Here is a 12,024-nt window from a genome sequence, read left to right on the forward strand (position 1 = left end):
TGAGATGTGTACATGTTTCTTCTGGAAAAAAATCTACATGTCGGTTCCAAATCCCATTTATCTATAGGAGTAATTTGAATTCAATGAATATTTAAACCCAGTTGTACCAAGAGGATAAACAATAACCATAGGTATTAGGTCAGGAAGGAAGTGAGCTTTTAAGATAGATAGGCATTCTTATTTAAAACTATCTGGTCAAAAATTAACTCTAGGTGCACTCAGAGTAGTTTTATCGATTGGATTATCAATAGCTAAAGTTAGAAGTGGTGAAATTTTCAATTGCCTTAAGTTGCTAGTACTGTCATTATCTTAAAATTTTGGGGTCCAGCTTTTTGTTGCATATAAATAAGATTCATTTCTTTCCATCTATGTAATAGCCCTTTAAAAGGTAAGAACTTAGAAGGGTAGATGAGTACGGAAAACAGTAACAAAAGGACCAATCTGTGAGATAAGTGAATAAAACATCTTAAATAGCATTCATAATTGTTTAAACGGCATTCTACCAGAGGTTTATAAAGACAGGGGTGACACAAGGGCCAAACTCCACGAACATAATATCCGTGCAGGGAGACAATAAATTCTGTCTATGTGATTCAAATAACAGAAGAATAAAATTTCCAAGGTAAAATAAACTGCAGGTGCATCATGGTGTATGCCAAAATGCTGAGAAAACCCAGTGTCATCAAAATAGGCTCCAAAGAGAAAATGTATATGTGATTACCTTCTAAGAGGGGTGTAGGATTTGGCATAGAAACCCCAGACGAGAGAGTAGCATTAGATAACCTCAGTGAAAAGGGGCAAGCCGCTCAGGAGCCAGAATAACTCAGAAAATCTAAAGAAGTGGGGCAATAGGCAAGGTGGGCAAGTTAATGGAGGACCAGAAATATAAGGCTGAGGCATCAGAGTCTGATTCAAGAGCTAGTAAGGAGCCACTATATGTTTTTAAACAGGAAAGTAGCTTCAAAAATGTTTGGATGCTGTGCCTCCATTATGTTAAAACAATCTCTTGCATTGAATGAAAATTTGATCAAGCTCATGCATGCATTGATCTGGCCTTTCACTCTGGAGGCATTATGATTGATATATAATATAGTTGATGTTTATATGATAAAAAGCCAGATTAAAAAATCTATCTGATAATTTAACAAGCTCACTTTTTAATAAGGCGTTTATAGTTGACTATGCTGAAAATGATTAAAAAGATAGTTTCCAAAAATTTATTTCCAAAGGATGAACTAAATAAATGCACATAGAACTGTGGACTGAACTGTGTCACCAACAAATTCATATGATGAAGCTCTAACCCCTAATGTGATGGTAGTTGGAAATGGGGCCTCTGGGTGGTAATCAGGTTTAGATGAGGTCATGAGGGTGAGGCCCTCATGATGGGATTAGTGTCTTAAAAGAAGTGACACCAGAGAGTTTTTTTCTCTTTTTCTCTCTACCATGTGAGGACACAGCAAGGAGGTCATGAGCAAAACAGGAACAGAGCCCTCATTAGGGAGCTGAATTGGTTGGTGCCTTGATTTTGGACTTCCAGACTTGAGAGCTGTGAGAAATTCCTGTTGTTTAAGTCACACAGTCTATGGTATGTTGTTATGGTAATTTGAGCTGACTAATACAGTGCCCTTACAAACAATCTAAGATATTTTACTGATTTTCTCTGTCCGTGTCATCCCCTAAATTGTTCTTGGCTTTTCCTTACATGGGTGGCAGTCATGGAGAGCATGAACTCATGTTTATTGAATGCTTAGTCAGCATCTGTTAGATGCTCTACACACATTATCTAACTTACTCCTGGTAAGAATATAGGACACAATTATCTGTGGGAAGTATTTCAGGACAATTTCTTGAATAAAAAGGGACAGAAAATGTATGCATTTTATAATCCACAATTAGGAGTCTTCTAAATAGTATATATATATAATTAATTTATATCTGGCAACCACAGTGAACAATGGAAATAAAACACTCCTTGATAGCTTTTCTCAGGGATAATCAATAATTTATTTTGCTTTTATTGTCACAATTACCACAACTATCTAGCTACATGACCAATGTCACTACATACCACAGAAAGATTGTCCACCTACACTTTACTGAGACAAAGACAACGGCCATTTATGTGTTAAATGTACAACGGCATGTTAAAAAGAGGTGGCTTTTATGTATAAGACAAGATGTGGCACATGATTTATCAACAGGTTTGACTTCATATGTATTATGCCAAGAAGCAAGCAGAGAAATGTTTTGGCATTGAGTTGTTATTAAAGTAGAAAATAAGTAAACTAGAGCAATAAATCCAGATCTACAATAGATACATTAAAATAGGAAATTAATTAGCTCCTCAGTATTTTTGTTCATTTTTTTTTGTTTTCTTTCCTTTTGTTTGTTTTTATATATAAATGAGTAATACGAATATATCACAAGTTAAAGAAAAATCTCAGCCAAAAAGAAGGTACAAGTATATGAAAAACAAATGAAAAATTAGCAGGTATTTTTGCTTACAAAAAATTTAAACTATAAAGAGTCACAAAATATATATAAAAACGCCACATTGAACGAGGCAAGCATCCTCTACCCAAACTGGTAGCACCCTCTGAAAGTCAGCTGCCTTCCATCCATTCGGTCATACCGCGGTGACTGACAAAAAGGCATTAGGAACTTGTGTGCCATCAGGGGACTTGGCCCCATGGGTCATCAGTTCTTGGATTGTCATCCAGTTGTCCAAAATTTTCTTGTTTCTCTTCTTCATCATCTTTTTGTGACTCAGTTCAATGATGTTGACCTCCTTCTTGCCCTCGCTGCCGCTCTGGGGACTCTCCTTGAGACACTCCAACCGGCTCCGCATCATGAACTCTCGGCGGCGCCGCTGCTCTTTGGCCCGCACCAGGTGTTGCTTCCTCTCCTCTTTGCTCCAGTAGCGCCCCATTTTCATCTCACTCATGGTGTCATCGTCCGTCGTCATGCCACTCCGCTCCTCCTTGATCTTTAAGGCACGCTCCTTCAGAATGCGGTCCCTCACGGGTCTCTTGGTGATGTACCGTGTCCCGTCACTCCTGATTTTCACCTTCCATTCCATCTTGGGTTCTGAGCACTTCTGAGACTCCTTGCACACGCTCACCAAGCTGAGCTGGCTCTGAGCGTACTCGACTGCGGACTTCTGTTGAATTAACTGCATGTAACTTTGATAATGCCGGGCATGTGCTGGGATGTTTGCATATCTATAGGAGGAGCTGTGGTAAGGAGAGAGGTAAGGGATGTGTTCACCGCTGGTCTTCTCTGGATCAGAAAGCTTGCTGCTTTCTGAAGTCTTCTCTTTGCCTTCAATGCCGCAACCTTGTTCAGTGGTTTTGGCTTTGGTTGACTCTTTACTACTCTGTCCAGAAGAGGACTGATTGGCTGCCATTGTGCTTCTCAGGTTTTTCTTATTGGTGAGGTTGATCACTCTTGGGAGGGAACTGTCAGGGGAACGGTCCACAGTGAGTGGAGTGCTTCTGCAGCTTTCAGCTGTGTTGTAAGCACTAGAACTGTCTTTGTCTGACTTTTCTGGGTGTTCAAGGATGTCATCTAGTTTTCCCCTCTGCGTATCTATGCTGGTGTTATAATTTCGGAATCCTCCCTCATGCAGTGCCCAGATGTCTCCATACTGGTCTGTCACTTTCCGGAGCCTGTGAGCCTGCATGATATTTTGGCACTCAAGTTCAATGTTTCTTAGTTCTTCATTAAGCAACTGTAGTTCGTGCTCCACTCCCTCTCGTCCCCCTTGATTGCATTCTATTGTGCTGCTTGAGTAATACAGGTCATACTCTCCATGCTTCCGAATCTTGCATTTGAGCTCCAAGAGCTGCCGAAACCTTTCGCACTCCTCATCTTGGTTGCCAGTACAGTCTGAGTCAATGTATTCACCAGACACGAAGCTCTCATTACACTGAAGTTCAGTGCTTCCCAGAGTGTCTTGGCTCTGCCCCAGCTCTCTCTTGCTCTTCAAAGATGTGCCATTGGGATCCTCGGCTGCATTCTCCTGCTCTGAGCTCTCGTCGTTCCGCAAGCTTTCATCTGTGCGCCCCACTCCACTGTCCTTCTCATGGTTGTTGGATGAGGATGTTGCCGTGTCTGTTGTGCCTTCTTCTTCTTCTTGTTTTTTTGGCTAAGAAAATAAAGTTGAGAGAAGAAAGAAAGCTAATTATTTTGAAAAACACCAAATGTTGGAAAACTTGCTTGAAAAAACAGTGCTTCTTGGCAAAAGTGCAGTTCCTAGAAAGCTGCCCTCATTTTAGTATCCATAACAATTTTAGAAATAAAGGCAATTAGCTCATGGCAGCTTTTTATGCTTGAATATAAAGAAAACAAAAGCTGCTTGAATATGGCTATGCTACTCACTTGAGGATAAATAAAACAGGACACATTTAAATAAGTGATTCTTGTCTTAAGGTTTTCTCTTAGTTGGGAAACTGGAGGGAAGGTGTGTAAATGAGGTGACTTTATGAGTTTCTGTGGTGAGTAAAAGGATGAGTAAGACAGAGTGCCGAAATAGTCTTCAGAAATAGGAAGGCCTAGAGTTCAGAAGCCACATCATCTTGTTACTATTTTCTTTTTCCTGAACTTTTCTCAAGTTCAGAGGAGACTTCATTGGATCTAGTGATACACTGATAATGATAAGCCAAACATCACAAAATTTCAGGAATAGGTTCATTACTGGAGCCCAGGACCTTCCATCTATAGATGAGGAAACTTAATCCCAGATGGATGTAGCTTCTTAGGCTAGAGGTCTAGGGGGCCAATGCCATCCCCCAGGGCCAGGATTTCTTACATGTCCAAGATGCTGTATTCTTGCATACATGTACTTTGACCTCAGTGCATCTCCAAATCACATTGCTCAAAAGCAACAGTAATGTCTTTGGACTCACTTGGGTTACTTTAAAAGATTTTTCTACTCTTAACCAGTAATTTCCTTCAGAGGTGAGTTTTATTCTACTGAGAGTAAAATGACGGTTCCCCTGAAAATCTGAGCAGCACTGATTGCCAGACATGGGCATAATGTCAAAAAACATATTTTGAGATAGGTATGTAAATATATGTGAACTTCACTCCCTGGTAATTTTTGGCTTTTCATGTAGAACAATTAACTGTCACTGCCCTAGGGAAGTGCACATCTAATTGTTTCTCTGTGAATAGGATAAAGTTACTCTTTCTTCCACCACTTCTCTTATAAAAGTCTACATGGCAGTTTCTAGATTGTATTCTCCTTATGTCTAAGTTTACTTACTATTATATATATATATATTTATATTTTTTTCCCTTTAGCAGGAAATTATATAATTAAATATAATCAAGCTTGTTAGTGTCAAAGAAGGACAGAATGGGTGATAAAAGGTAAAACAGGTCTGGAAGGTTAAGATAATTGTTGTTTTCTTCCACCTAAGTAATGGCAGAACAAAGTGTAATGAACGGGGGGGGGGGGGGGGGGGAATATGAACACGTATCAGGTTATTCTAGGATTCTCCATCTTTCCCTAAAATATTTTTCCTCATTTTTAAGAACATACTGAGATTGATTTAAAATGTCTTATTGATAAAAAATATTATACCTAAGTAACTGTAACTAACAATGGAAAGCTTGATACATCCCTATGTCCCTTGCTATAAGGTGACAACAGCATCAAATGTGGTGACATCTGCACAGTGTGCCATAAAACTCCCAGAGGATATTATTGATATTGGACATTTGAGTTTATATACCATATAACTTACATTTATATTTTTTCTCCTATCTAATGGTAAGCTGAAAAAATACAGGAAGGCAGTATTTTTTCTTATTTTTCATGCAATAAATGATACAGACAAATTAATTAGCAAAATGTGTGTTAACAACAGTTACAGGACCAAGGACAGCATGTGAAGTAAACCTTCAGATGGATATGTATTTTAGTTTTTAAATATGGATATGCAATTTTTAATTGAATTGCCCTTTCTTTTGTCACTGGTTTATGAGCACATGTGAAAACAATTTTCTATTCTCAAACCTAGAATTCCTGGTTTCTGATATAATGCTATTCTATAATTTATCATTTCCCTATGGAATTATTATAGTGACAGGCAAGGTTTCTACCAAGGCACTTTTAATGTAGTATTATTGTTTATAAGGACAAAGGACTTTTAAAGGTTTCTGTACTTCTCATCATTTTTCAGTCTCATGGTGAAGAGAAATTTCTACACAATGAAAATCTCACCTCAGGGACATCTTGTGTTACCTCAAAAGACCTAGCATTTGTATTACATCTGATGAGTAGGCAGCATCTGACACCATATCACTTCACCTGGACAGGATTTCTCCCTTCTTTCTTTATTCCAACATCCTCCTGTCAATTTTGTATCAGGTCACATTTTTTATCTAAGAGAGAAAAAGCCTGGAGCAAGGACTTTCTTGCTTGTAACCAGCAGCTGCCACCAAAAATATCTTTATTTGTGGCCAGTGTTGAAGTCATACATTAAAATTTCAACCTGTCCTCTTTATATTGAAAAGCAATTGCTACAGTAGCAGCATTGCTTTTGAGCATGAACTCTTGTTTGTGAAGTGGCCACTGAGCATCCATGGTGAGCACAGAGTGTAGCACACATGGCTCTGTCAACTGTAGTTTGCAACCTAATAATTTATTAGCATATACACATGAGCACGCATGCACAGACACACACATGCACACACACACACCTCTGTTATGGGATGCCAGCATGTCAGTGCATCTCATCATTCAGTTTGGCAAAGTGATAGGATGTTTGTGTTTTATATTCCTAAGCCTAACTGCCAGGATTTTTTTTAAATTACCTTTTAGGGTGAGTTAAGGATTAATGTTGAGAATAGGATGATAATTAAACAAATAAGCAGATTGACAGCGGAAGTGTTAATAAAATTATATTAGGCAAATGAATGACATGAATCTGACATAAAAAATCTAGGCTATATCGATCTTGATTTTATCTAGTAGAAAAACAACAAAAATGAAAAGAATACTAAGACTCGGTTTGCCACAAACCACACTGTGATCTTTCACTAGTTACGAATTACTTAAAGGCAGGAACTTTGCTCATTTTCTTTGTATTCTCAGGATCAAACATGGTACTTGAAACATATTAGGGGCTGAGAATTTTTTGTTGAATGAATATATGACCTTAAGACAAAATGATATCAATAATCGCAAGTTGAACTACTCTTAATTCAGGAGTATAAAGGTGTAATCACGATACCAAATACCCAAATAAGGTTGATGGCTTGCATCATGTCATCATCTTCCTAAAGTTGCCTAAATATTCAAATACATGCATTAATATTTTAAAATACAAAATTACTTTTTTGGGGGGGAGGGGTTACCTCATGAGATATAGTTTATCTCTAACTGGTATACTGAGAAGCAACATGCATTTTTTACTATTAAATTTCCGAATTAGGTTGAACAGTGCCTGGGTCAGCATTTGAATACTACTGTACTCTCCACAATGGCCCCTAAGCTTCCCAAAGTAGAAGTATTCTTAATAGAAAAAAATTGTATTTATTCCCTCTGCTTCATTTGAGATGATCATTTGCTTTCAAAAATTACCATCACAGAGATGTTTGGTCAAACTCTTTGCTTTTTGTTTTTTTATTCCATTTATGGTTACACATTTAAAAAAGAACTAGCATCATTTCAAATGCTGGAGTTCAGATCGTGGCCCTACCTGCTCCACCTGACTGGCAGTGCGCTGCATTGCTTCATTATGCTGTTCCTCCAACATCGATAAGTTTAACTCCTCTAAATATTCATTCCTTTCATCTTCTAGCCAGCCTTCCTCCAGCTGCAAAAGAATACATTAGTACATTACATTCAGTTAATGAGAACTCAAGCTAAAATAGGGTAAACTTAAATGGTGACGCCTGACCAGTTCCTTTTATCATAATGATTCTCTTCAAAATACCAGCCTCCTATAGTTCACCTCTCAGAAGGAAGAAAAGGTGATAAAAAAAAAAAATTGGACTCATGCCTTTTATCCTTCCCTGAAACAGAGCTACAGATTTTCTCTCATAACTGAGTAGACCTCAGCACAGAACATCACTGCCTTTCAAAGTGTATGAAAAGCATCCTGCATAATCCACAGCTGTCATGCTCATTACCCCCAACAGTCCCTGTGTTAAAGAACAGCAATGGTCCTAATAGGGCTATGAGACAATCGGGCCTTTTTCCTTAACAAAAACCCCCAAAGCAACTCCATACAAAGCACCCCCCACCAACACACACACACACACACACACACACACACACTGATGCTACCCTCATTTTGCTTTTTTATTTTTAGATGGCTGACTTTCAAGTTAACAAGATGGCTGCTTGCCACAAATACGGACAACATTTATTTCATCTGAAAAAAAAAAAAAGGAAAATTCTAAGTTACTCTCAATAAAGAGTGATGCTGTGCCATGACTACTGTGATTCATTTCTCAGACCCAATTCCAAGGAGGAAGACCTTAAATGTGCACGTAAGGGTGAGGGAGCCGTGTGAAGTGTGCAGGGTTTTCTTTGTGGGTGCTGAAGGTAGGTATTCTTGTGGCAGTCTTACACAAACTAAACCAAACAAATCCTTTTGGTTTCTCAATACAAAAGGAAGTGGAAAACTGGTAGTTACCTTGCTAATATGATAAGTGTTGACAGTCAATTCAGATAATTTGCCTCAAAGTGGGTTTTTGGAGCTGGATTACATAAATTAACTGTCTATGCTGATTGAATTAACTGAATTATTGTCAAAGCTCCCCTTTACTCTGTGTTACAAAGAATCAGCAGCTTTCTAGTGAGTCAAAATTGACAACAGTGGGAGATGTTTTCACCACCGGACGAATGGGTAAGCACCAAACAAACACAAAAAATAAGCTTGTCTTTAAGAGAACTGAACTTCTAAAACTTAAAAACAAACGAACCTGAGAGGACATTAAATTGCACCAGAAGAGGCATGAGTGTATACGTATCACATTCATTAAATGAAGGCAATCATAGGTTTCTTTTTATTTACTAAAGGCTACCTAGACCTTAAATTATTTCAAACTTGACTGGGCCAAAAGCATCAATGCATTTATGCATCCTCATTTATCTCACGGTGGCCTGAATAACTTGACCAAGTTCCACTCCGGTGACTTTGATATACAGATGAGCTATGAAGATTAAGCTGACTAAGAATTTAAATTCAGTCCAATTCATAATTGTCCAAGTTTTACATTTTTTAATCCCTTTTAAGTTTCATGAAGCTGCAAATGCCAGGCTCCAAAAGAAATTACTTAAAGCTAGAAAAGTTTATTTTTTATAAGCACAGCAAGGACTTTTTCTTTAATCAGGTCAAAACAAAATATCTGCCAACACTGATACAGTGAATGATGGAACAGAGTCTTTTGAAATTGAAATGAAGGGATGGAGAAGACAAAGAGAACACATGCTGGAAATTAATGCTTTCCTATAACTCTTTTCTTATTGACTAACCCCACAGATCCCTGAGTTGCCATGTGTGGTTAGTGTATGTCTACTTTGATTAAGACTTCCCTCTAGGCTGGAGGAATACACAGCACACTAAGTCAGGAGAGATTCTTCTGGCTCACCTCCCTTCCCTGTAGCATTTCCCTTCCCCCTACACACACATTCATGGCAGTCTGAGTTCAGTGCTGTGGCAGAGACAGACTTTTCCCTTGAGTTGAGTCATGGGAAAGGGGGGACTGTCATAATTATACAGGGGGATCTGTCTGCACAGTAGAGGCTCACACGTGGCATTTCCAAGAAAGAAACAACCTGCACTTGTCTCAAAAGTTCTCTACAGTTCTTACAAGAGTCCTCTCTGCCCCAATGTCCCAAGGGGAATAGGACAAAATAGCAATATCTTTAATGGTCTGAGGAAGAAAATGGGCAGAAAATCAAAGTAAGTTGACAGGGAATGAAAGAAATGAGTTATTTAAAAATATTGCACGGTTGCACAATACTGCCCCCAGCAACTCTGATCATTTCCGAGAATGTAGAGAGAATTTGAAACATTAAAAAAAAAAAAAAAAAAGACTAGAAAAAGCACACTAAAACTTCTATACTCTCCCTAAATAAAATACACATGCAAAAAATGCAATAATGAGATATACTGAAACTGATGGGAAAATATGGTGATATAAATACAAGTTTTGTGTTGTTTTTGCCACCTTATAGCATGTATTGCTTAAATTACATTTTTAAATTATGATATTAAAATGCATTTTCTTTCCTTATTTTTCTAGAAATCTGATTTTCTAAAGACAATTAGCTGCCTTCCAGTGTCATGACAGCTTCTTTAGGATCAAGGGGCTAGGGCAGATCTTGATTTTGACAGACAGGATGATATGCTACAGAGTCAGACAACCATCTTTTATCAACTGTGGGAAGAAAGTCTTGCTTGAAAATTCATCCTCCAACATTGACTCTTGGGTCAGGAGTGTAACCAGATATTCAAAAACGCCAGGGGTTCTACCAAGCATATGTACGCCATTAAAGATTAACAGGATCTGGTTTTATGTTATTAATTTCTATTTTTTCCACAGTATGTTATAGCTGTTATGTGGCATAATAAAGAAAATGCTTTAATTATAAATAAGTGAGGTTCTCTAGCAGTTACATGGAAAGGGCAGGGAAACCACATTATAAAGTTGAAATATCTTTTCTACAACAAGGATGACTATTGAGTACTCGTCAATTTACCATTAATTTCACTAATATGTATTTAGCCCCTTTATTCTGTTATTTTTCAAGAAAATGGGATCATTGAGATTAACCAGTTTGCAAAATTTCCAGGTAATTATTGCAATTTCATATGTATTTTAATAATTCACTCCCACATAGACAGCACAGCCAGTTGTGGGGTTTCCTTTCCCACTCCTAGGACCTCAGGTGTGTAACTTTAGTCTGCCCTAGGCTATAGCAGGCTTTATGGGAACCATTCAGAATGGTCAAGGGCATAATGGAAATATATGTGGAAAGGGTCATCTTTTAAAACCACTATATTCAAGACAGGATTCGGTCTGACCCTGAAATACACTTACTCAATGTAATTTATAGATAGTATGTAGTTATTGAGTCTGAAATATATCAGATCAATAACCTGAAAGACAAATGGTGATATAACCAACTTCACTCACTGAAGTTGGTTATCCAGCACTGACAGATGGATAGAATGGTGACAACGTAATGTCCTTTCTGCATTGTGGTGGGGGATAAAAAGGATATAAAAAGAAGTACCAATAGTACTTTTCTTCCACCATTACCTCTCCTTTACTTTCATGACATCTCCCTCTGTAAAGATATAAAAAAATTCTTTAAAAGCTATCAATTTGTTTTTGTCACACTAAAGTTGGAAAAAATTCATTTACTATACATGGAACTACACTGTACTCTTAAGGTATTTTATTGGATAAAGTTACTCTAAAAAGATTTAAGTTGATAGCTAGATATGCTAATGTTTCTCTCATTAGAGATTCTTTCAAGATACCTTAATATGCCAATTAAGTATTTTTAGATGAAAAACTAAAACAAGGATCCACACAGAATTAAATATCACATAAAGTCAATCATTTTTCATTTATGAATTAATTTAAATAACTGGCAAGTGGAAGGAGAGAGTAATGATTCAATTTTGTGTTTTCAAAAAAATAAAATGTTTAGCTGCCTTTCTGTGAAGCCATATTAAGGAGTCTTTACTTATAATTGTTTTGATAAGTTTGGCCAGTTGGGAAAGATGACTCAATTATATTTTGTATGCCTGGTTTTACAAACATCCATGGCACTGATCTGTTATAGAATAGCAGACAATGAACCTAAAGTGCAGTCTCAAGACTTTTGCTCTCTCTGTTCTGACCTGACTCTCCGGCCTTGCCACCAGCAGCACGATTCTCCGGCACTCATCACTAGATAGCAGGGCCACCGCCGCCTCTCGATCCTGGGCGTCTTCCCCATTTATCTAGAAAACAGATGAAAGTGGCGCATTAGTTTCCATTTCCACA

The 12,024-nt window shown here is 37.7% G+C and overlaps 1 protein-coding gene across 3 annotated transcripts in view; it reads right to left on the minus strand.

Moving 5' to 3' along the window:
• Positions 1-1,976: 1,976 nt before the first annotated feature.
• The window catches only part of PDZRN4 (PDZ domain containing ring finger 4), a 369,700-nt gene continuing 359,652 nt past the window's right edge, over positions 1,977-12,024 (minus strand). For all 3 annotated transcript variants that reach the window (XM_079936381.1, XM_079936380.1, XM_079936382.1), the window contains 3 exons: positions 11,880-11,981; positions 7,713-7,829; positions 1,977-4,150 (listed from right to left, as the gene is read on the minus strand). In XM_079936381.1, coding sequence (XP_079792507.1) covers positions 2,630-4,150; positions 7,713-7,829; positions 11,880-11,981 — 1,740 coding nt within the window. In that variant the 3' untranslated portion in view covers positions 1,977-2,629. The remainder of the gene's footprint in view (positions 4,151-7,712; positions 7,830-11,879; positions 11,982-12,024) is intronic.

This window comes from Stenella coeruleoalba, assembly GCF_951394435.1.
Source record: "Stenella coeruleoalba genome assembly, chromosome: 11".
Classification (NCBI taxonomy): Eukaryota; Metazoa; Chordata; class Mammalia; order Artiodactyla; family Delphinidae; genus Stenella; species Stenella coeruleoalba.